The 26,406-nt window shown below is 44.9% G+C and overlaps 1 protein-coding gene across 5 annotated transcripts in view; it reads right to left on the bottom strand.

The window, feature by feature from the left end:
* The window catches only part of LOC138959368 (ADP-ribosylhydrolase ARH1-like), a 39,017-nt gene that overhangs the window by 3,906 nt on the left and 8,705 nt on the right, over positions 1-26,406 (bottom strand). Inside the window, exons 1-11 of one of the 5 annotated variants that reach the window (XM_070330800.1) lie at positions 25,884-25,992; positions 23,973-24,155; positions 23,146-23,199; positions 18,272-18,373; positions 17,096-17,171; positions 15,078-15,134; positions 14,667-14,788; positions 14,111-14,216; positions 12,551-12,724; positions 10,278-10,328; positions 483-585 (exon numbers count right to left, since the gene is read on the bottom strand). In XM_070330800.1, coding sequence (XP_070186901.1) covers positions 483-585; positions 10,278-10,328; positions 12,551-12,724; positions 14,111-14,216; positions 14,667-14,788; positions 15,078-15,134; positions 17,096-17,171; positions 18,272-18,373; positions 23,146-23,199; positions 23,973-24,132 — 1,005 coding nt within the window. In that variant the 5' untranslated portion in view covers positions 24,133-24,155; positions 25,884-25,992. Of the gene's footprint in view, positions 1-482; positions 586-10,277; positions 10,329-12,550; positions 12,725-14,110; positions 14,217-14,666; positions 14,789-15,077; positions 15,135-16,964; positions 17,041-17,095; positions 17,172-17,588; positions 17,665-18,271; positions 18,374-23,145; positions 23,200-23,972; positions 24,156-25,820; positions 25,993-26,406 lie in introns of those variants that run through there. The other 4 variants (XM_070330799.1, XM_070330797.1, XM_070330796.1 and 1 more) reach the window with 4 other exon arrangements.

Raw genomic sequence — 26,406 nt, 5'->3', positions numbered from 1 at the left:
GAAATCGGAAAAGTTTTAAAAGAGAATTAGTCCTCCTTTACTGAAATCAGACGTGTTTTCTAAGGGAATGAACAAGTCCAGAATTAGTCTACCAAGACTGAAATTAGAAGTGTTTTGAAAAAAGAATGAGTTCAGTACTGCGCAAGCTGTTTTGACCAGTATCACACAGTATTCATTTATACTGATATAAAAATAAATAAAAATACAAGTCAGCGAAAAATAAACTGTTGCTGATAAGCACCATTGATGATCTATGAACATCCTTATTACATTCTCATATAACCAGTAAACACAAGACTGTTTTCATTAGTGTGTGTGTGTGTGTGTGTGTGTGTGTGTGTGTGTGTGTGTGTGTGTGCATGTGTGTGTGTGTGTGTGTGCATGTGTGTGTGTGCGTGTGCATGCGAGCGTGCATGTGTGCATACAGGAATGCTTGCATGTGTGTGTTCAGGTTATAGGGGAGGCTAACAGGTGACGCTCACCTTATGATTGGCTTCAGGAACTCCTTTGAAACCCTGCACGGCACCATAACAGCAAGCAGCAATGATGCCTGTACTGTCACTGTCACCTCCATGGAACATGCCCCTGAATGACATTTTGACTTATGAGAGGATGTGACGAAGAAATGGCTAGTATAGGCGCAATGCCTGAAACATATAGCTACAAATTATGAATGCAAAACTATTATTCAGAAACCTAAGCAGTCTGCATTTTCTTTTCTTTTCAGTAACAAATAGAGTGATGTTCTCAGTAACCAGTAATGGTCTGTGTAGCTGTACAGTAGAACCCCTCTCTAGCGACCTTGAAAATGTTGACAAAAATCGGTCCTTATGGAGGGGGGTCCTTACAGAGGGAGGGGGCGGGGCCACAAAGAAAGTCACCTCAGATTTTCTTAAAAAAAGAAAACAGAGAAGTTTGAGTTGCTGACGACCGTTTCCTCAAGCAAACTGCTTCGATTTCATGTTTGACATTGTCGATGGTGTCCACCAGTTCTGGTGCATGTTTCAATGCAAAAAGAGTTAGTTTCTGAGCAAGCATTTCTTTACAGCAGTCCCTGCAATGATGAAGGCCCTCCGAGAAAGAGAGTGAAAAATCGGCCACCGTTCTCAGCATCGCGTATCTGTGTGTAACCTCTTTCATTGAAAAGATACTCTTGTTTCCCTGCAGCCTTGACCAGTGAGTTGGTTACCTAATCTGTGAACCCTTCAGTTGTGTTGCTTTGTCAAAAGTTAGACACAGTCAACTAGTTTTGCTCTGAGTGAACAGTGCAGCTGGCCTCAATTAGCCGGTGACACCTCTCTGGCCACAGCACCAAACAGTACATGGCTGGGGGAGAGAGAGAGAGAGAGGGGGGGGGGGGGGGGTAGCTGGCTAAACTCAGTGGGGTGTCCGGTGTCACTGAAGTCAGCAGGAAGAGCATTGGAGAGAAATAGAGAGGTGTACTCTTCCAAACATCAGTTGTCAGCGCTTTGGGTAGTCAGTGAGGGAGAGTGAGAGCGGTTTGTGTACAGTCCGACTGAAGAGTGAAAAGTCACTGCCACAAGATCGGCATGCAGTCAATAAAGCCAGACAAGAAGAATGATTATGACATGCGGCTCTATCTGCTGGTTTTTTATTCAAACTGGTTTTCAACGCTTATTCTCACAAAGCATCTGCACACCTGCCTCTGCCTCTGTGCTGTGTTTGTGTGGCTGCTTTTGTATGATGTCAGTGCATGGTGAGTGCGTTCACTGCCTTGTCACCACTTCCCCACCTTTTTCAGAATGTTTTCTTGGAGTTGGATAATTCTTTGAATTTGCGATTTTCCAACATCAAGACTTTTTACAATCGCGATGGCAGTTTCTCCCTTTTTGTGTCTGTTCACAACATTCACTCGATTCTCGAGAGTTAAATATTTTCTTTTCTTTGTAGACGCCATGTCGATCTCCACTGCTCTTCTGTCCAAAGACTGTCTATTCTGACTGAATTGAACGGTGTGTGTTGGTCACGTGAGTTTGTTTTCTCGATGATTGGTTTGTGATGTTTACTCAGCCCACCCAACCATCACACCTCTCAGCGGTTAATTGGAAAATTTCCTAAATAAATTATCATTTAATTAATATACTTACCCGAATCACATTAGCATTGAGTCACCTGAGATGCTTATCACTGAAAAACGCTTACCCGGCTAAAGAATTTAAAGGGAAGCAACCCCATCACCAAAACGAAAGTGAAAGTAGCTTTGGTAATGGGCCAGTACACCGGGAGTTACCTCCCATACGGGTGTATGCCACGTCACTTCCTCTAGGAACACGTGCCTATTATCATACGGCTTTAAAAAATCTTAAAACCATAAGCGGGGCAGGTGGGAGGGAATACAGTATGTGATTCGGGTAAGTATATTAATTAAATGATAATTTATTTAGGAAATTTTCCATTTAATATCATATTCTTACTCCGAATCACATTAGCAGATAACATCAACAAGGCGGTGGGCTAGAAATGAATCAAAACTCACCATCAAGTTCTGGACAGGAACTGGCCTGCTGCTATGAGCGCTGGAAGGCCTCTGGAGCCATCCTGTCGAAGAGCTGTGACGTCCCGAAGATAAAAGTTTATGAAAACATCTTCGGAACGCCAATACGCAGTTGTCAGCACCTCCTCTAGACGTCTGGAGCGCAGAACTGCCAGAGAGGATGCCCACGCCCTCGTCTCATGGGCTCGGGCCGAGTCAAGTGGCAAGGAGGGCATAACCCCCCCCCTCTTTGTGCGCCTCCACTCATAAGCCTGCTTGATGAGCGAGGACACCCACCGGGCCAACGTTACCTTCGACAAATCTTTCTCGCGCCTAGTAAGGAGAGAGATAAACAACAACTTCTGAGAACTAGACCGAATCGGCTGAGTCCGGGCTAAGTACAGACGAAGTGCCCTCACAGGGCAATTGACCGAATCGGGGTCACCCGGGGCCAACGCGCTGGTCAGAGCCTTAACTCTAACCAGCGGAGAGGCCTGCCCCGGAGACTGATTCTTGGCCAGGAAATCAGGCCGGAAACGCAAAGATGCGGAACCGTCCGGCTCAAAGGAGATATCTCCAGGCTGACCCGACAGGGCGTGGACCTCGCTACCCCGTCGGGCCGTAGCCAACAAAAGGAGAAACAGCGCTTTGCGAGTGACATTGAACAGACTGGCCTCGCTTAAAGGCTCAAAATCCGCAGAACGAAGGAATTCCAGGATTAAAAACAAGTCCCACTTGGGAGCGGGCAAACGAGCTTTAGCTTCCTTAAGAGCAGCCCCTTTAATGACTGCAGCTATAACGCCCCCGACTCGAACAGAACGACCAATCTGCTGAAGAGTCGCCGAGATAGCGGAGCGCCGGACCCTCAACGAGGAGACTGAGGCGCCCTGTGAAGACATGAAAGAGAGGTGGTTAGCGACCTGAATAGAGCGCGGAGCCACCGAACTCACCCCTCTAGCTGAACACCAGGCAGTCCATGCCTTCCAGTGGGAAGCATAAACTGAAGAGGTGGACGCTCTATGCGAGCGAGCCACCAAGTCCAGAGTCAAAGACGACGCCCCAGAGCGCTTCAGCGAGTCCCGAACAACTTCCACACGTGAAGCTTCAGAAGACTGGGCTCCTCGTGTGGAATGCCTGTTCGGGGCTGCACTAGTTCCCCTCGCACGAGTGCGAGAGGAATGGGGGGCCCTTGGGCAAGCCGAAGAAGATCTGGAAACCAGACCTGCGACGGCCACAGAGGAGCGACCAGAAGAAGAAGGGCCGGCTCCTCCATCTCCGCTTTCCGGATTACTCGGCTGAGTAACGGAAAGGGAGGAGTCTGAAGATCTGTATGTGCCCCCCAACCCTCCCTGGACGCATCTGTAAAGAGGTCCAGGTCGGGGAGGGGCACGACGATCGGAACACCTCTGCAGACCCACTCCGTGTGCAACCACGGAAGGGTCGCAGACTGGAACCATCCCTGCAAAGGGATGAGGGCGTCCCAGTCCACCAGAGGAGAGTCCACAAACGGCTTCAGCGCGAACTGAAGCGGACATTTGTGGACCCGGCCCAGTGAAACCAGAAGAGCCATAGACTCCATCTGCCCCAAGATGGAGGCGAGCGAGCGGATGGAAGCCATCAGGAGAGGTAAAGTGGAGCGAATCTGAGCTTGGAGCTTGTCCACCCTTCTCTGAGAAGGCTGGACAGTCCAAGCGACCGTGTCGAAAGACATCCCCAGATAAGTGAATGTCTGTGACGGGGTCAGCTCCGACTTTACCCGGTTGATCGAGAACCCCAACCAGTTGGATTCTCGAAGAACCGTCAGGGTATCCTGCGAACAGCCGCTCTGGGACTGGTTCATGATGAGCCAGTCGTCCAGATAAGCCCGCAGACGGATACCCTGGGACCTCACCAGTGCACAGACCTGTCTCACCACCATGGTAAAAATCCACAGTGCGAGAGACAGCCCGAAAGGGAGTGCGCGAAACTGGTAGATCTGATCTCCCCACCGGAAATGAAGCCATTTCTGGTCGGTCGGATGCATAAGAATGTGAAAGTATGCGTCCGTGAGATCGATCGAGGTCACCCAGTCTCCTGGGCGGAGAGAGTCTCGGACAGAGGCTGGCGTCTCCATCTTGAATTTTATCTCCCTCAAGAAAGTATTGAGGAGAGATAAATCCAACACGGGACGCCATCCTCCTGATGCTTTGGGAACAGCGACCAGACGCCCGTAAAATCCCAGGGAGCTGTGGACCCGAACTCTCTCCACCGCGCCCTTCTGCTCCAGGGAGGCAATTTCCGACTGCAAGACGGAACGTGCTTCCTGCGAGAAGGGGGGCTTGAACCGCGGAGGCACTCGGGTAAGAGGCGCCTTTTCCTCCCGCCAGAGTAGACGGAAGCCCGAACTCACCACTCCCACAATCCATTGGCTGTCTACTACCGACATCCAACGAGAAAGTGCCCGGGAGGGGCCTCCCGCCATCACCAAGGTGGAGGGCGGGAGGGAGGTGAGATCGGGAGCGCTTCATTGGGGGTGTGGCTTACTTCCAGAGCCGCCACGCCCCCTCCCCGATGCCGTCCTCTTCTTCCCACCACGAGCGGCCGGCGAAGCCTGCCGCTTCTGAGCTGGCTTGGGGTTAGACGATGTCTGAGCCTGCTTCTGTTTAGAAGGCTGAGACTGTTTCACCCCCTTCAGAGTGTAGTCAAGGAACTGACTGTCCTTGTTTGACTGAATCTCCTTCTGTCTGGCATCCAGTGCCAGCGGACAGAAGAGAGACTCCTCTGAGACCGGGGAGACTCTCAAGGTCTCCCTAGTAGCCAGCTCCGTGAATTGGGCTGCGAGAGGAAGAGATCCCTCCTGCAGAGTACCGCTTGGGTGTACTGCAGGGAGGAAAAACGCAATTGTTCCTCATTGACCTTGGCCAATGCGGTCAAAAGCGCAGAGACATCGTCCGCATTCTGTTCTTCACTGAGAGTGAAAGGAACTAGCGAATCGGTCAATGCCCGAGACAGAGCCCGAACGAGAGTCTCCGCAATGGAGGACAGTTCGATCTGCCGACGTCCAACCTCCTCAGCAGAGAGGAGGGAAGCCTCGGAAACCGGCAAAACCGAATCACGCTTGATCGGTTTAGTCAGAAGAGGCAGCAATTCCCGGGAAACCGGAAGGGTAGCCCTAGGGAGTGCAAAAGACGCCAGCCAATTCTGGCTCTGATTGGGCATGCCAAGCTTCCTATTGGCCGTAGGCACGAAGGAAGAGGCTTGGGCAGCTGAAGCCACCCACTGCTGAGCTGATTCCGGAACTGGACCAAAAGGAAGCAGTAACGGAACAGGCACTGGCCGAATACCACTCCCCGCATGTGCTGGACGAACCAGTGAATGCGAAAGTTGGTAAGCCACTGACGGAGACTCGGCGAACCGGAAGGAAGAAACATCCTCCTGTGCCGGCCGGAAGTCCGCCATGGCAGAAGGAACGAATGATGCGGAAGAGTCCGCAGCCACCACCCCTTCAGGAAAATAACGAGACGTTACTTCCGCCGCGACGTCAAGAACAGACTTGAGCTTCGACGGAAACACGCCCCGCGACTCCTCGCTGACCACTGATGGAGCATCAGAATAGTCACACGTGGAACCATGACCGAAGTCACCAGTTCCGGAAGCAGAAGCATGCCCTGGCAAACCGGAAACCGGAAAAGCCTGAGCACTAACGTCATCCTGCCGCCCAAAACCCTGTGAAGGTAAAGGGTAAGCAGGACGACCATCCGCAAAAACCGGAGCTGGATGAGCTGACGTCACTCCCCCGACTGAGTGGAGTGATGCCTGCTCAAGCCTAGGCGCTTGAAAGCCGGAAGGCGCACGCTGTAATCCACTATCTGGTATCCGGAAGGAACCACCAGAAGAGGAAGAAGCGTTTCCGGCCGAAACCGGAAGTGTAGTCAACGGAACCGCAAAATGCGGAAGTGAAGACTGCACTGGTTGACTTCGCGATCCGGAAGGACCGGAAGTCAGTGAATACTCCATCCTGCCGCGACCGCCGTAGCGTGCCGGAGCGGACGGATCATCACTTCCGGCAAGTGCCGGAAATGCGGCAGTCGAAACCGACTGCCGCCGCTGTTCGAACAAGTCCGGGGCCTCGTAGGTTATCGCCGGAAATGAAAGATCAGCAAGGTATCGGTCGTGACCCGATGCGAAAGAGCTGTCCCCCGAAGGAGAACGTCCAGGCGCCTCACGAGGGCTATCGGACCAGCTCTGCTTACCAACCGACGCTGAAGAGGGAGGACGCTGCTCCAAGCCGGAAGTGGAGGACAAAGACACGGAAGCCAATGCCCGGACGTCACTGCCAGATGCCGGAAACGCCGAACTGCTGGCGACGGAACGCTGAAATTCTGCCTGCACCAAGCTGCGGATTTCTGGAACCAGTGACTTTAACAGAGAGGAAACCAACGCACCTTGTCCAGGTGCTAACAAAGAAGACGAAGTCTCCGATGTAGAGACAGGTGCAGAAGTAACAGTAGCGCTAGGCGCCGCAAAAGAAGCAGAAGTAGTAACAGCGCTAGGCGCCGAAATTGGTACAGCCAACAAAGTGTTACGCTCTTGGTCTGTAACAAGTAACGTTGCTTTGGAAGAGGAAGACTTAGCCTTAATTTTCCCCTTGGGGTCCGACTTGCCACGGCGCTTGTCTGAATCAGACATGTTGACAACAACACGTGGCAACGCGAAAAAATTTACTGAAACATAAGTCTAAACGACTGGAAAATTCAGTAAACACACGCACTAATGCGTTAACAAAATACTATAGCTAAACTTGCCCCACAAGCAGAGGCACGGAGAGCTACAAACAAAGTCACACGAGCTAGAAAACTAACTCACACAACAAAATGGCGACACGCAAGACACTGACACAAACGTCAACAACACGTGGCAAAGTAAAAAGATTTACTGAAACGTAAGTCAAAACGACTGAAAACACAGTAAACACACACGCTTACGCGTCAACAAAATACTAAAGCTACACTTGCCCAAACAGAAAGAGGGCACGCAGAGCTACTAGCAAAGTCACACGAGTTAGCTAACTAACTCACACAACAAAATGGCGAAACACGCAAGTCACTGACACACAAGTCCGTAAAAAACGGACAACGTACAGTAACGAAACAGCGCAAACAACCAACAACAAACGGGAACGAGCTCACCAAACTGTAGGCAAGGCGAGCAGACAAGCTGGGTAACGTGGCCGGCGGGTGTCACTCAAACACACAAGGTCAGCCACAGAGCGTCAAAAAGTGAACCGTCCTCTCCGAGGTGAAAAAGACGTATGATAATAGGCACGTGTTCCTAGAGGAAGTGACGTGGCATACACCCGTATGGGAGGTAACTCCCGGTGTACTGGCCCATTACCAAAGCTACTTTCACTTTCGTTTTGGTGATGGGGTTGCTTCCCTTTAAATTCTTTAGCCGGGTAAGCGTTTTTCAGTGATAAGCATCTCAGGTGACTCAATGCTAATGTGATTCGGAGTAAGAATATGATATTAAATAGTGCCTTTGCTTACGCAAGACGGTTATAACTGGTTATAACCGGTTTGTCAGTGATGCGTTACGCTGACTGAGTCTTGGCTTTGTCTGACAAAGTCGTTACACAAGCTGTTAGGTCGGTCCTTAGACGTTAGAGCGGGGTGGTCGCTACACTGGTGACAACTATATAAGGAAACACATCGGTTAAAAAAAAAAGGGTCGTTGTGGCGGGGTAGTCCTTAGAGAGGGGGGTCGTTGTGAGGGGTTCTACTGTACTGGAAACTTTTCATCATCATTGTATTATCATTCTGATAATATAACATGAAATCAAAAACTGACTTTTTATTTATACACTAATTTTGATTTTGCACAGAAAGTTCAGCTCTATAAATTTATAATCATCCCCCCAAAAAGGCACAGGGTATCCTGTTTAAACTCTGTGAAACACAGCAACCATGAACAAACAGAAGCATACAAACACATAGATATAAACATAGACAACATTGTTATCTTGAATGTCCTACAATTTTGTGCTGAGCAGCTTTGCTCAATTCTCACTGTGATTTTCAACATGTCTCTGTCACAGTCAAAAATCCCATCCCTTTGGAAAACATCTTGCATCGTCCCAGTTCCAAAGAAAACCCCGGTCAAAGTGATGAACGACCTGCGACCTGTAGCATTGACTTCTGCTGTCATGAAGGTTCTTGAGCGACTAGTATTAGTGAAGCTTCAGGTGCTTACCGCGGAGTTTATGGATCCGTGGCAGTTTGCATATAGAAAGGGTAGAAGTGTTGAGGATGCCGTTTTACATGTGTTGCACAGTATCTATTCTCATCTGGATAAACCTGGAGCATGTGTTAGACTGATGTTTTTTGACTTTTCTAGCGCGTTCAATACGATACAGCCTCACCTTCTTGCTGAAAAGCTACTGAAGATGAAAATTAGCGTTCCAACTGTATTGTGGGTCACAGACTATCTGACCAACCGACCCCAGTTTGTTAGGGCTGGTACAGTACCATCTAATGGCCCGAACACAAACACCGGTGCTCCGCAGACCGCGCTATCTAGTGTACTGAATACCAACACAGGAGCTCCGCAGGGAACAGTATTGTCACCTTTTCTGTTCTCCCTGTATACTGCTGACTGCAGGAGTTCTCACGGGTCGTGCTTCATCGACAAATTTGCTGACGATACTGGACTTACAGGACAGATTACTGACGACAATGACACACACTACAGACAAGAAGTTAGCAGCTTTGTGGACTGGTGCGACGAGAATTACCTGGACTTGAACACAGGAAAAACTAAAGAAATGATTTTTGACACTAGAAGAAAAAAGGTAGCACACAAGCCTATCGTGATAGCTGGTGTTGAAGTCGAGCAGGTTGAAAGCTATCGCTACCTAGGTGTAGTGATCGACAACAAGCTGTCTTGGCATGCCAACACTGACCAAATCTTGAAGAAAGCGCACACGCGCATGTACTGTCTAAGGAAGCTTAGATCGTTCTCTGTTCGTAATGACATCCTGCAAATGTTCTATCTGTCCACTGTTGGTAGCGTGTTGACATATGCATGTGTGTGCTGGGGGGGTAACCTTAGTAAACAGGATAGTGACAGGCTAGAAAAGCTAGTCAAGAAGGCTGGATCTGTTGTAGGCAGGAAACAAGAGACCATTGAATCAGTTTGCCAGAGACGACTGACTGACCGACTGACCTCAATTTTGGCTGACGAGACACACCCACTGAAACCTGAATTTGACTCTCGACGCATTGACAGGAGTGGTAGACTGAGGGCTATGGTTGCTAGAACGTCACGTTTCCGCAATTCTTTTGTTCCCAGAGCTATCCATGCTTTCAACCAATCACATGTTAGAGGCCTCTATCATGTTTCTCTGTCATAATTATTACTGTACTCTGTTGCTGGGTTATCTGTAAAGTATGTATTTTTAGTAACTGTATTACCGTAGCCCAAATGTGCGGTGTTCTAGTCGACATGTGGTGCTTTGTAAACCTTGTGTGTGCGTGGATGTGGAGGTGGACTCTTGGACGTCTTTTTGTTATTGGAATTATGGTTTTTGTTAAATTGTATTGCTGTTGCTGTTGTTGTGTGAGTGAGTTGTGAGTTGGCAGACTTGACTTGACGGATGACTGTTTGCGTTAGTGAGACTGTGTTTAGTATGCATTCTTTTGATTGGAAATGAGTATTGTTACAACATAATTTCCATATGGATTAATAAATTTGAGTTGAGTTGAGTTGAGTTGAGAATGCCTACACTATTTCACATTATGTGACATACCTTTGGGAAAGTTCTTCCCAGTCCCAGTTGGCACCAAGCAATGCATCATACCTAAAAAGAAGCAGAAAAGAACAACTTGACTGCAATGTCTCTTATCTCTGACACATTACATTGTATCACTTACATTTCAGGTGCATTCTCAACAAAAGTTAACATATTTCTGCAAAAGCAATAAATGAAGCAATGAAGAACTGGGTTATGTTCAAAGCATTACATATATATGTTACAGTAAATTCATCAAACCAGTCAATTTGTAAATTCACTCCGTAAATTTACCAATTTACTGAAAAATTCAGGAAATTTACAAATTTACTGAGTTTGACACCCAGGAAATTTACAAATTTACTGAAAATTTCAGTAAATTTACAAATTTACTGGTTTGATGAATTTACTGTGACACAGAAATTTAATAATTAATTCATATACTCATGAGCTGAATTTAAGATCACTTTGCACCTAATCAAACCAATTAGACATCTGCAGCTTCTTTATATACTGTTCAAAAAAAGAAACGCATAGTTGCTACTTGCCAAATTTGTTTTATTTTTCGAAAAAATTAACAGAAAATCCAATATTTAGATTATTTGTTTGAAATTTGGTATGGACACAGTTGAATGCACACACAGTTCATTTGCATCTTCAAATCAATCAGTCAATCAATACGATTGGGTGCCGAGGCTGTCAAGTCAGTAGGGGGTGTGACTGCCTTGAGCAGCAACAACTGCCCGGCACCTTCTGGGCATGGACTGGATCAGATGCCGGATATCTTGCTGTGGGATGGTGTCCCACTCCTCCTGAAGTGCCTGCAATAGATAGCGGTGATTTGCCGGCGCTTCTTCTCGCCTGCGCACACGTCTGTCCAATTCATCCCAGAGGTGTTCTATCGGGTTCATGTCTGGCGACATGGATGGCCAGGGAAGCACCTGGACATGGTGGTCGGTGAGGAACTGGGTGGTGAGTCGTGCTGTGTGCGGGCGAGCGTTGTCCTGCTGGAATATGGCATCCTGGTCAGCCAGAAGAGGAAGGGCGTGTGGGCGCAGAATTTCCTCCACGTATCGCTGGGCAGTTATGCGCCCTTGGACGTGCACCAGGGTGCTCCTTCCAGCGGTATTGATCGCCCCCCACACCATGACGCCTCCACCACCATGAACGGGTGCCTCATCCACACAGTTGGGCGCGTAACGTTCGTTTACTCACCGGTAGACCCTCCTCCGACCATCATGTCGCTGGAGCAGGAAGTAGGACTCGTCGCTGAACCACACGTGTCTCCAGTGATTCTGGACGGTCCAGCGAAGGTGCTGGTTGCCCCACTGCACTCGGTTCTGGCGATGGCGGCGGGTGAGGACAGCTCCTCTGTGAGGTCTGCGAGCTCTCAAACCAGCTTCATGCAGGCGGTTCCGCACGGTCTGGTCCGATAATCGGTGTGGCCCGGGGAGAGCCTGGACAGAAGATGAGGCCGACAGGAAACGATTCCGGAGGTGGCGGAGCCGTATGAAGCGGTCGTGAGCAGCAGTTGTCGCCCTTGGTCTTCCCGCTCGTGGCAAGTCAGCAACGGAGTCAGCAACGGAGCCAGTGGCTTGAAACCTGACCCACAGTCTACTGATGGTGCTCTGGGACACGTGGAAGTGCCTGGCGATTGCACTTTGACTTTGGCCTGCTTGTAAACGACCCAATGCAATTTGGCGGTCTTCTTTGCTCAATCGGGCCATCTTTCGTCGCTGAATTGTCGTCTGATTTCTTTGTGGCGAACAATCCGCTTTTATGGGTTTTGGAAGACATGGTGAGAGCTCAATATTCCCCGAGTTTCACGAGATTACACTGAAGCATGACGAGTGGTCATGCCAAATGAGCAATTTTGACATTGTAGCCACTGATAACGCATGCGTCACGTGCAGAGCTCACTTGTGGCAATGGACGAAAGGTCGACGACCAGATAAACATTTTCTGCAGTTTGGTGGATATCCTTGTAGCCATATAACTAAATTAACCAAATATTACAAGCTATGCGTTTCTTTTTTTGAACAGTATATATATTAGAGAACACAATTAACGCGTAAGAAAAAGTAACTAAAAGATCAAAAATCCTAAATTTAATCCAATTTACAAGTGAAACTTTAATTTTGTTTAAAAGAAAAGGAAAAGTACAACAAAACCTAATTGTTCAATAAATAGTGCAGTTTCAAAAGGGCTTCCGTAAAAAACAAAAAATTATACAATTTCTGCAGCCAAAAGGGCTCAGCAACAAGCAGCTGATCACACAAGCTAAAACTTACGCAATCATTGGAGCGTCATGGCCGCTGGAGCCTCCCCAGCCACTGTAGCTCACACTCTTGTAGAATTTGTCACGCTCTGAAAAACCCCAGGCTTCAGGAAACACGGGGTCTGAATCGCCATCCAGAATGTTACGCAAGGTCAGGTAATCTGTCCAGGCTTTGGTGAAGTACGCCCTGCCAATAAACAACTTGAGTCAGACAACGAAGTAATTTTTATAAAATCACTTGGCAAGGTGAACAAACATACACATGAACAAAATATATGCTAAAATAGATACAAATCATCCATGAAGAGCCACTGCAATCACAAACAAGAATGATCATCATCATCATCATCATCACCCAGTGTAACTGAGCAAAAGACTAGATCTAACATGTGAGGTCACATAATCCAGTCCATTAGTAGTCTCTGGCTTTGCAAGAAGAGAAAATTCAACTAATTTCCTTGAAAATGTAGGTTATTAATAATACATTTCACAACTGAGCTTGTCAGCGTCTGCAACCTTTAAAGCGTACTATTAAAACCGATCTAAAGACATATAACGTAAATCCAGAAACACCCAAAAAATTAACACCTTATTGCACTGACCTCTAATGGAAAAAGATAAATGAAACATTAACGCTCTTATCTTTTAAGCACCGGCAAAGTTCTGCAAAAATTTAACAACATCAACATCATTGGCTGACAAGCAAATCAAGAAAAAACAAGTCGCGTTATGCAAAATTACTAAATTTAGTCAACCCGTCGAACTCACAGAAAGAAATTAACGCACTGAATTTCCCTGAGGCCTTGAGCCGAGAAAACTCATACCATTTTCACGACAAAAGCGTGCAGAAAGTGACAAGCCAGTGTAGTGCAGTAGCGTACCAGAATAGCGCAGCAGAGTAAAGCACTTAATAGGAAAGCACGATTTTTTTTATTATGATTTTTTTAATTTTCTGAGCTTGTTTTTAATCCAATCATAACATATCTATATGTTTTTGGAATCAGAAAATGATAAAGAATAAAAAGAAATAATTTTTATCTCGATTTCTGGTAACCTTTGATTTTAATTAGAATGTTCATATTTTTAATTTTCTGAGCTTGTTTTTAATCCAAATATAGCATATCTATATGTTTTTGGAATCAGGAAATGACAAGGAATAAGATAAAGTCAATTTGGGATGGATTACTAACATTTTATTTTTAATTCGAATTTTCAGATTTTTAATGACCAAATTAATTAATTAATTTTTAAGCTTCCAAGCTGAAATGCAATCCCATAGTCTGGGCTTCGTCGAAGATTGCTTGACCAAAATATTATTAAATTTCATTGAAAAATGAGGGTGTGACAGTGTCGCCTCAACTTTTACAAAAAGCCGGATATGACGAAAGAAAAAACAGTCCGGGGATATCTGGAAGAGTTTTATGTAAAGTTTCATGGAGATCGGTTCAGTAGTTTCCTCGGAATCGATCTACACACACACACACACACACACACACGCACACCAGTCTATGTTAAAACATGATTTAAATGTAAAAAGAAATAAATTTTTTTTGAAATGTTGAGGATTTCTTACCATGCTTTTCTGTTTTCATCCACACAATGTCCCGTTTCAGTGACATAAGACAGTGCCAGCGGAAGTGTCTCAAGCAAACATCGACCCCATTCCTTCAGTGGTCTTCCTGTAAATATAAAAGCCATCCCATGAGTTATATACATGTAAATAAATGTGATAAAGTGAGCATCATTTAAAAGGTTTTAGAAATCAATGTGCAGGGATGGAAACGGGGATGAAATGAAAAAATAAAGCGTACCGTGGCGTTCTCCCTTTCTGAGAAGCCACCTAAAGCTTTAAAATCCTCCAATTGGACACAAACCAAAAAGCAGCAGCATGGGTGCTTTCTGTGCAATGTGAATGTTTACATAAATTAATTTAACAGACAATTAATTGTGGCAATTATATATTTGTGACATAGTTTCATCGAAAACTTTTCACTCTGTCCACAAAGCACCTGGGCTATTATTTGTTGGTATATCCCAAGTGGAGGGATGGTCTTATCCCATGTGAAAGCCTGAGACAGTGAGCCAAATTTTTCATGGGAAGGACTGTGCCTTTCAAGCCACTTTGTTACCTTGAATTGCTAAAGAGGTGAAGAGAGCGGAGGCCAAGGAACCCAGGTAGCCTGTTGGGTGATTGTGGGTCATGCGACCAGACTCAACACTCACAGCTACCAGATCTTTCAAATCACTTGGTCTGTTGGATACACAAAATAATCCCCTTTACCCAGTGAATCAAGTACAAGTAATGCGAAGAGTTCAATCTTTTCAAAAGAGCTTTACAACAAAGGCTTAATTCATTTTTATTTTACTTTAAGTACGAGTAACACAACAAAAATTGAAAACTACTGAAAATAAAAAGGCACAAACACACCCTCTGTTTTCTGTCTTTTCTGTAGAGCTTTACAACAGTACGCTCCCTTAATTGATTTCAATTCAGATTTCTTTTAAATTAAGCGGATGGGAGCAAGAACATTAAATACTACCTTGGGTAACGAAGTCCGATGCAACTGGATCTCATAGCTGCTCCACAGCCACCACCTCTGTGTTAACATAAAACTACATGTACAGTATTCATAAGAAAGGGTAAAAATATATTTCAACACCAAACACACACTGCAACAATTCCCAAAACGAACCCCTGTGCACCAAAATAACAGTGAACAATTCATTAACAAAAATCTGTACAGAGATATACTGTACCAATATGCGAAAGCTTAGACCACTCATGGAAAAAATTGCATGTGGGAGTTGAAGCCCACAAATGCAGAAGAAGAAGAAGAAGAAAAAGAAGAAAGACAGCATTCAGATTCTTTTTGTTTGTTTGTTCGTTCTTGGGCTGAAACTCCCACGGCTTTTACATGTATGACCGTTTTTACCCCGCCATTTAGGCAGCCATACGCCGCTTTCGGAGGAAGCATGCTGGGTATTTTCGTGTTTCTATAACCCACCGAACTCTGACATGGATTACAGGATCTTTTTCGTGCGCACTTGGTCTTGTGCTTGCGTGTACACACGGGGGTGTTCGGACACCGAGGAGAGTCTGCACACAAAGTTGACTCTGAGAAATAAATCTCTCGCTGAATGTGGGGACGAACTCACGCTGACAGCGGCCAACTGGATACAAATCCAGCGCGCTACCGACTGAGCTACATCCCCGCCCATTCAGATTCTTGAATCTATTAGTCAGCATGTGTTCCTCTGGTTACAAATGACATACTTTGTTATGACCTAAGGATGCTTTCTGCAGCTGGGACCTTTGGTGCTGAATAGTTCATGTTGAAAAAAAAGTGTGTCTGGATTTTAATGGGACGTGGAAGAGTCACATACTCCGTCAAAAAAGAGGAATTACCTCAGCTACATGCATACCTCTTTGGGAGTAACTAGGGGAGACACACTGTTGGTGTCACATTTAATATTGAGGTCCAATCTGCATGTTTTCAAAAGATGACAGCACATATTAAGCAGACATAAACAGCGTTTTCTCTCTCAAAAAATTCAAATTGGAGCTTATCATTCCCTGTGGTGCCAACAGCGTGTCTTCACTGGTTCTTCCTGTTGAGCTCAGCTTGCCTTTCTTCAAGGAATACAACTCTTTCACAACCCATAAAAACACAAACAGACTTACTTCCAGAATTCGTCTCTTTGAAAAGAAATGGCTGTGCTATGTGCACATGTGCCTGGTACAATCAGCAAGAAAGAGTGAATTAATTTTGCAATAAACCACATATCATTATCACGCATACAGTGGAGTCCGTTAATTGTGAACTTGGTTATGGTCTGAAATAACCCCTTCCCCCTCAATTCATTGTGCAGAGCTACCCTTACAGAAATGAAAAGGTTGCAGAAAGGCTGAAGCGATCTCGCTATAGACAAATCAGCGTGAGGCAGTAAGTTCACAGAAGTCTACAGCTAACCATAACCTTCTTGCATGCAGTTGTGCAAGTCATGTCAGTACATGAATGACCAAGAAAAAGAAAAGCAAGTGAATGTCAACACAGCAAGAAATGGTTACACAGCTGCTGAGCCAATCATTGACCAGCGGTTATTTATTACCCCACCCTTTTGTGCTCTTACAAAATGTTTCCACTCATTCTGATAGCCTGCTCATGGTGTCCATGCTGTAATACCCCAATTTAAAACAGCCACAAATCAACGAAAATGCGGTCTTTCAAAGGAGGGAGTCTTAAAATGGAGGTCAAATCACAACATTTTATAAACATTACATATCATCTGAAAAAGCAGGGTTTTACAAGCTGAATAGTCTTAAACCCAGGGAGGGGAGGATGTCATTATGTGGGGTGGCTGTCTATTTTCTAGTTTGGATTCCTCTTCATACCCCTCAAGTTCACAATAAGCGGATTCCACTGTACCTGGCATTGAACGGTATGCGATAACCTTGCTTCCTCAGTGGTTTGAGCTGATGAGCAGCGGCCTTACATGAAGCACCTGTACAAACAAGTAGGTAAAAAAAAAGGAGAAAATTAGTAGTCCATGTACAGACCTAGGGTTGAACGGGATGTAAAAACCCTCCTCCACGTCAGGTTTCAACTGCTCGGTAGCCATCATGCAACAGGCCCCTGCAGCATGCAGGAGCAGACACAAAATTATTACATGCAGGAGCAACCCGAACCCCCTTAAAGCCTGTCCTTAACTGGGCCAAGTCGACTACGCAAAGTATACTTCGCGAAGCTGACCGCACCAAGCTTTAGCACTGAGTTTTCGATAATAAAACTTCACAAAGTCTTTGCAAAGTTGAATTTAGGCCCAATTAAGGACAGGCTTTAGGCCAGATTCCAACTGTTCCACACCCATCATGCAACAGACCCTCTACAGCATGCTGGACCAGAAAGCTGAACTGTCATGGTTAACGTTGTGATGTACCAGTGCAAGGACACACCCAGGGTTGAATGGGAAGCTCCACAGCCATCATGCAGAAGCAAAAAGCTAAATTGTTATTGAAAAAAAATGTGTGAAGAGTCAGTGCAAGTACACACCTAGGGTTGAATGGGATGCGAAAGCCCCCCTTCACACCAGGTTTCAGCTGCATCACAGACATCGAACTGCACGCCCCTGTAGTGAAATCAATTCTGTGCATGAAGTGCAGACAGAAGGTACAACGATGCAGAACCTGCAAGGTTTCACTCATGCATACACATGTGAACACAACGTTACAATGTATACTAGATGTCCGTCATCAGTCACTGACATATGAAAATTTGAAATGATGTTGTTTTAATCTGGCAGAGAGCTGGGGGAGTCACCTATTACTATTACATTTCTAACAAAAATGACATGTCGCTCAAGATTGGCATAGCGTAAAGGTCGGTAGATCGTTCAAATGACTACACTCTCACTATCGCTATATTTGTTTGCTCACATCCCTTTGGATACAAATTTTGAACTCCATGCAGTCAACCAAAACTTTATCCCGCACTACCATGTTAAAATTTCACAAACTGAGCACAGTTGTACAAAGTTGTGTTTTTGTGCAAGGATTTTAGCCCTCCAAAAAGTGAACATACACTTTTATCTCCAAGCAAGCCAATAAGCAAAACCTGTACACGATTCGGTACTCCATCTTTGGCGGAAGGTGCTCCACTTCTCATCTAAGGTACGTGCACGTCTTTGTCTTTTCAAAGAAATGTCAGCGACTAAAATGTAAAAACAAAATTCTCACCCGGTGCTCTGCCTGCCATATCCTTCATGCATTCCTTGTACTTCTCCGCAATCCTTGTAAACAGCTTGTCTTTGTCTGGCTGACCACTTAAGTCTGACAGTGCTGTGAACATAAGTCAAAGAAAAAGACGAAAAGTAGTTTAGTTTGTTTTATATACTTATAATGTCAGAGTTATACATGCAGTAATACTGAATAGCCTCTTCTACCTGAGTTTCTTTTGGTAACAAAAATATTCCATGCTGAGAAAAGAATGTATTCCCCCTTCTGCTTCTTTCTCTCTGTAAACTTGTAGGGCTAGTTATTTTTTGGTAACTAACCCAACAACCAAAATCACTTACCCAACGGGCCTGAATCCTCGATAGCTCATGGGTAGAGAAGGTACACATTATGGGTATACTTTTTGTGACTCAAAAGTTCCGAAACACTCTAATGTACGAAATATACATTTCTGGAGCAAACAATACAAACATACCGAATTTAAACTAGCAACTACAGGCTTAAACACATGAATCTCAATATAAAATCCATGAGTTTGGTTGTTTTCTGAATCCAGATCTGCCGTGCACAAACGTTCAGCGCTAGCAAATTCCCAAGGCAAGTAACTCTCATACTTTGTCTAGCGACACGAGTAGTTCCCCTTTCATATTTCGGCTGCATCAACAAAAAACTGCAATCCGACGGTCAGTTTTCAACAATATTTCTTTTTATAAACAGATCACACGCAACCAAATGCACGCATACCATCAATTTAAAGAACATAAAGCGGTTTCATACACTATTTTGCCCCAGAAAACCAAACTTCATAAGTATTTAGCGTTGGAACACTGGTGCAAAAGTTCGTCTGCTACTGAATTCAACGAAACAAAATTTCTTTACCGATACCAAAACTTGAACAGAACACACAATATCTGCCTTTACCGCAACTTGATGTTAGTCCAAAAAGAGGTTTACTGACATGAAGTGTTAACAGAATTGAATGATTTTCACGAAACTATACAATCGCGCATTACTCACTCGCCTGCGAAGGTAGACTGGTTGAGTGATTAGGATTTGATCAAACTTTAGCACAAAAACTCCTTTTTTTCTTTGAATAACTGAAGAAAGGAGGAATAAAGAGGTTACATACCTCGTCTCAGTGAATATTGAAAATAATGGTCTCAGTTCGCGGTCATGAAAAAGCTCGCATTTTTCATGATCCGCAAACTTGGACCATTATTTTTAATATTCACAGAGACTCAGCATGTAACCCCTATGTCTCTGATGGATGTGTAGGAGGTAGGGTAAGGCAAGGTATGGTAAGATAAGGTAGGTAAGGTAAAGTAGGTAAGGTGAAGTAATATCGTCCTGTGAGTTATGTACCCTCGTGGAAATTCAGGTGGCTTTTTCCCTTGAGTGAGCTGCCTGTGCCACACTATCTACCTCTTCTTTTCTTTTCTTTACACTATACATTTCTTTTCTTTTTTCTCATATATGATTCCTTTCTTCTTCTTTTGTCCTCACACATCCCATTCTTCTAATTTTTTCTCTCACACTATCCATTTCTTCTTAATTTTTTTGATGCACGTTTGAGTGTTTTCCAAGCCTTGAGAGAAGACTTACCGTGAACTCAGAATGCTTAACAAGTGCATGCACGCACACAGGGGTGTTTGGACAACAAGGAGAGTCTAAGATAACTCTGGAAATAAATCCTTAGCTGAACCTGACAGGCTTCCAACCCACACTGAGTGACTGATAGAGACAAACTGGTTTCATTCTAAGCAAGCACGTCCGCTACCGACTGATAATTATCTCCCTGCCCCAGCACAACTATTAAAGTTTAATTAAATCTAAACTGCCAAATTTCTCTTGTCACACAGGTAATTCAACTTAATAACACTTCTGATGACATTTCTTTCTTTATTTGGTGTTTAACGTGACGTCGTTTTCAACCACGAAGGTTATATCGCGACGGGGAAAGGGGGGAGATGGGATAGAGCCACTTGTCAATTGTTTCTTGTTCACAAAAGCACTAATCAAAAATTTGCTCCAGGGGCTTGCAACGTAGTACAATGTATTACCTTACTGGGAGAATGCAAGTTTCCAGTACAAAAATTGACTATATTCTATACAAGAAACACTTAACAAGGGTAAAAAGAGAAACATAATCCGTTAGTCGCCTCTTACGACATGCTGGGGAGCATCGGGTAAATTCTTCCCCCTAACGCGCAGGGGGTTTCTGATGACATACTATACTAGCGGAAAAAAGTTAAGGACGGTTCACACACGCAATCACAGCAAAAGAACGAATAAACATATCGTACGGAAATTTGGAACACGTTTACTTCAGTCAATGTGCAACGCAACTGCAAAATTTGGGTTTATTTCATCGAGCCGATTCGGTTATTCATGTCCACAAACAGCAGAGGGGTCACAAATAAACATAACAAGTCTTTCATGAGGTCAATAATGGGTGTGTCCGCCACGTTTGCGCTCAAGTTCACCAGACCTTGACCGCATAGAGTTCATAAGCTTCGTGAAAAAGGCCTGTGGAATGGCCTGCCACTCCTGTTGGAGCATCTGCAGCAGCTGCTGCAGGTTTCTGGGAGGCTGGTGGTTGGCCCTCACCTGCCTGTCCAGTTCGTCCCATACATGCTCTATGGGGTTCATGTCTGGCGAACAGGCAGGGAAATCCATCCTGACGACCCCGGTTTGCTGGATGTAGTCGTTGACAAGCCTGGCCCCGTGAGGAGTAGCATTGTCATCCTGAAACACGGCGTTTGGGCCAATCTGCTGCAGGGTCGGCAAGACAATAGGGGCGAGAATTTCGTCCCTGTAGCGTTGATCAGTGAGATTCCCGACCACACGGTACAGGGGGGTGCGTTGATGAAGGCTGAAGCCCCCCCCAAACCATGACAGAGCCCCCGCCGAAGGCCACCCTCTCATGCACTGTGTCGTCTTCATAACGCTCGCCCTCACGCCTCCAGACCTTGCGCCGGCCGTCAGAATGGTACAGGTTGAACCTGGACTCATCACTGAATAGGACCTGAGCCCAGTCCCGGCGCGTCCATCTCAAGTGGCGGCGACTCCAGGCCAGACGAGCCCGGCGATGAGCCTGTGTCAGCAGGGGACGCACAGCAGGACGACGACTCCGCAGCCGGGCGTCATGCAGGCGGTTGCCGACGGTCCTCTCACAAATGTTGATGTTAGTGGCCTCCCGTAACTGCCCTCTGATGACCTTGCAGGTGGTGGCCCGGTGCTGCAGCGCCTGCCGTTGGATGAAACGATCTTCCCTAGGAGTAGTCTTTTTGGGGCGACCCGACCTGGGCCTCTCCTCGACATTGGTTGTCGTCTGGAACCGTTGATTCAGCCTTACAATGACTGAATGCGATACCCCAAGTTGCCTGGCCACTTCGCACTTGGATACGCCGTCGTGGAGCCAGGCAATTGCTCTTCCTCGGTTGAATGTTGTCAGCTTCCGTCTGGCAGGCATAGTGAGGAGATGGCAGCTCGCAGAAAATCGGCGGCTTATAAAGCCGAGTTCGTGATCACAATTCACACTCGAAGGATTGTCCTTGCATGTGCACAACAATTTTGCCATGTTACCTGCCTTATTCTACCCGTGCGCACGCCAAACAACAGCCTACTTTTGGGCGATTTTGCTATTTTAGTCACGTGCTGCAGCTCTGCGCCCGGGAGTCCCGTGCAGTTTTCCTGCTAACACAGCATAACCTACCCATTGGTGTGTAGCATGCGACAGCCATTTGATTTTGCTGACGAAAGAACAGGGTGTTTCAAACAAATGAAAGTCAGCGGGGAAATCAGTGGCCCGTCCCTAACTTTTTTCCGCTAGTATATATGTACAAACGTAATTTACACTGTACCTCCGAGTCTGAAATGAATATTAAATCTATCAGTCACTTTTAGCCAGTTCTGGTATATCTGAATGAGCTCTGACGCGTTCAGAGAAGAATCTGGAGTGACTTCCCTTGCCTCAGGCAAAACATTGCCGAAAGCAAGATGGAGAAACAGCGACCGGGCGAGAAGCGAAAATATTCTGAGCGATTGTTACCAGAGGAGAGGCGGCGATACCACCAGAAGATTTTAGAGATTGACGGGAATGATCCGTATGACATTCCAACCAGGTGCTGGTCAGCAAATCCGGACGATTTGCCAGAGCTGAGTGACATCAACATCGTAAACTATTTTGTGCTTGGCAAGAGTGCATACACATGTGAGCAGCTGAAAGCTTACAAAAGTTTGGATTCCTACCGACTTTTTGTCTCTGGCTGGGTGAGGGATGTCAAGTGCTACAGACCTGATGGCTGTCAGAACTCTGTCATTTCTGCAAAGGTAAGAATGTGCTTTCATTTTATAATGAATGAACGTGAGTGTTCTCTGTCTTGTGTTGCAGATTTCACAAGTTGCAGTTCAGGATATTGTGTTGAGGCTTTGTCTTTGATATATTCTTCGCTTCAGTTTGTATCCCTTGTCTCTTTGCCCTTTCCGTTGACAACAAGTCTTGTCTGTTATGGCAATTTTTAACACTACAACTAGAGACCATGTCGATAAATGCAGGAGATTCGGAGTGCAGATTTCGCGTGTTGCCTTCTCGCGAGTTCCGCCGGAATGCCTGAGGCAAGGTTGGACAACTCTGCACACGACTGTGTGACGTCATCGCGTCAGAGCTCATTGCGGGCTAAGTATGACCTGCAGAAGTGTTGAGAAGTTACAAGCAAAAAGTATTATTACATAATTATAGTGATCACAAAAATGTAGACATTACAGTACATGCATACTGAAAAGACAATGCACCGATTAAAAAATAAATCAAGACGTTTAATTAACACAGTCTTTCTGTTGATCGATCTATGGATTTCAGCTAGAATATAAAGTACCTTCGCCTGTGGCCAGAAGCATCACCGTGTCATCACTAACCATCCAGCCTGGAACTGCAAAAAAAAAAGCCAGGAATCTGTGTTAACCCTTACACTCAGGTGCAATTCTGTAACACATGTTACATAGCCACTGGTGAATTAACAGAGAGAAAAATAAAGAAAAACGGTCATATAGGTTTTCGCATCCATGGGAGGTAATCGGAACTGACCAAACAGACTGAGCCAGTAGCGCGACATATGTCGTGACAACCAGGTGACAGTATACGTAAAGTAGCGCGACAACCAGCCTAAGGGTTAATACATTCTTACACACATGTACTTTTTGACATACCTTTCTAGTTATTAAAAACTGCCTAAAAATCAATTGGACTTATTTGATGTTTTTACTTCTAAAACTGAGTCCAGTGCTACAAATTCTTTCATTTAACATAGTTGACTCATTACCACCCTTTGTCAACTGCAATTATATATTATCATCATCATCATCATTATCTGAACAACATATATATATATATATATATATTGTGCTAATTATATATATATATTTAACCAAACACACACACACACAATTGTTCCCAGGCCTCGGTCTTTGACCTATACTTTTTGGACCAGGCACATCAGTCTGACCCCTGGCCGGTCAACAGTCCATTAGTTTTGACAATGACATGTAGGACTAGGACTAGGAGGTCTTCAGACTATCCCTTTTCCTAGCACAAGGGCATTTTGACCTATTCATATTTTTAATCCAGGTCCAACTGACCTTTTGTCTTCCGAATCTGGGAACAACACAGACACTCTCCATTTCTCTTTTTGTGCTTCAAACTTACGTTTTAATTTGAGCTTTTTCAAACCACCTAATGAGGTCACCTCCTTGAATATCTCCTCCCCAGAGTGGCAGAATTCCCAGGAGCCGTTTTTATAACCCAGACAGTCTCCGGTACCAGCTAACACCATGGCTGCCTCATATCGTTCCCTCAGGGATGCCATATTGTATACTGCTGTGCTGGAACCTGTTGAAAGTATAATTTTCTAAGAATGAAAAATGTTGACAGATAAAAATTACATTAATTATTAGTCAATATTACCTTCTTGTTATCTAATTTTAGAACGGCTAGAGTAAACAACAATCAATGAAACGTCTTTCTGCTAGCTATAGCATGGGGGGAAATAAAATGTGACTGATTGATATCAAAAGAGGTCCTTAAACCAAGAAACATCCCTAGCTAGCTTCCCTACTCCAAAAACAACAGCCAACTCATCATTAAAAAACAATAGTTGGGTCTGTTTTATATAAGAAGGAAGACAATTATTCTTAGAGAATTAGATCAGCTTTCAAAGCAACATCAAACATGAGGCATGGATCTATTCAAATACTAAAAAAAATCCTATTGTTCAACATCGGTATCTGCATGATTCCTTCGTCACCCATAATGAGTAATGATTTTGAGTTTGCAACAGACAAGCTATAAATAATGACCACACAAATGACAAAGATACATAAAGAAAGGAAAACATCAAAAGCTGCAAGGCTTAAAGTTATAGGATCTTGAATCCTAGTTGTCCCTACCACTTACACTACCAAGATAACGTTGGCAATAGACCTTTTCAGAATCCGTGCAGCTCTTGCGAGATATATCCATGAAACATAAGCTCTTCATATGTTAAGATTGTTAGTTTCAAAAGTCGTGAGTTTTGCAGGTCTTGCAAGATAGCTGTACCACATGATTTACTATGCTTTGAAGTTTGTGGGAGTTCTATCTTGAAAGTTGGAATATACGATAGGGTCTTAATGTAAAATTACTACATATTATTATTAAACAACGGAGTGGCGCTATCTGGAGCCCCCAGGCTTGGGCACCGGCAGTCACCAGTATCTCACAAAATAGACTTTTCTATTTTTCACCTATCAGTCACCTTGCCTTTTTCGCTCAGTCGGTAGTGAAATGCGCTAGAGATCATGAAGTCTCCGGTTCGAGCCCTGCCATTGTCGGTCTATTTTTATTTTTACTGTAAAAAAATAATCTGTTTAACTTATTTTTCCACAGTTCTTTGAATTGAACAGCGATTAGAAACTTCTACACAAACACACAATAATGATTTACAGGGTGAGCACCCATGTGAGTGTCGGTTCCCGAGCACCGACTCGCTGGTGCTCGAGCCCCAAGGCTCGGGATCTCGCCGGACCTCCAGCCACGCCCTAAAATAATTGGAAAACTGAACTATAATAATAATTGGAAGGAAAATCTTTCACTTTCAGTTTCACCAGGCTAGATTTTGAGTGTGCCAGACATTTTCCTAGCAGCGAAGGTTATATAATATGTTTACATGCAAACGTAAAAGACTGTTCAAAACTGAACTTATGGTCCAGATCGACTCTAGTCTCTGAGTCTCGTATATAGATAAAGTCTGTGACTGATCGAGTCACACTTAGCACAGAACAAGCAACATAGAGAAGGACAAAGTCAGATTTATATATGATTCCTGCACTGAATGAATCTCGGAACATATTTACTCTTCTTTCAATACATGGAACGTCACTGGCACTTGTACGGGGCTATAATTAGTAATTCTGGAGATATTCATGGGTCTCGGACTTCCGAGAACAACTCAACAAATCAAAAGTTGACCGCAGTAAGTTGGGTACGTTTTTAGTGATCTCAAAAACTTCATCATACCAGTCTTTGCCGATGAGAAATGTGGTCCCATGTGCCTTGCAAAATCACGATACCCCTTCTTACGTCAAACTCTGGTGACCAAATCTTGCCGCTGATGAGTGTCCGTCTCGCATCAGTACCTTTCCGCCTGCAGTTGCCCGTCCTCAGCAGTCGCTATAATCAAATTCCGCACAAGAGTGGCATGCCCTTGTTCGATGAGTTTTATAAATTCTATTTTGTACTCCGACGTCAGTTCGTATCTGTTCTGCGTCTTTGACTTCGAGTTCAGCATTTTCTGTGGTGTGCCACTTTTTCATCCTTGGCAGATGATGGCAAAATTCGTTTATATAATTGCAGCCAAATAAACTGCCGCAGAGCATCTATATCTTCCGCAGAATAAATTCATCATCATAGTTTAAAGTTACTTCAGTTAGTTCATCATCAATTTAGTTTTTTTTCCTGTGGATCGATAGACCGGAAATCGAGACGAGGTGAGGGTAAGCACTAATGTGAGTCTGTGTGTGTGTGTGTGTGTGTGTGTGTGTGTGTGTGTGTGTGTGAATTTGAACTATTGTAGAACAGATGTTATAACACTTTTACATATTAA

The sequence above is a fragment of the Littorina saxatilis genome, linkage group LG2 (assembly GCF_037325665.1).
Source record: "Littorina saxatilis isolate snail1 linkage group LG2, US_GU_Lsax_2.0, whole genome shotgun sequence".
Lineage (NCBI taxonomy): Eukaryota > Metazoa > Mollusca > Gastropoda > Littorinimorpha > Littorinidae > Littorina > Littorina saxatilis.
This window is presented reverse-complemented; position numbering and strand designations above follow the sequence as displayed.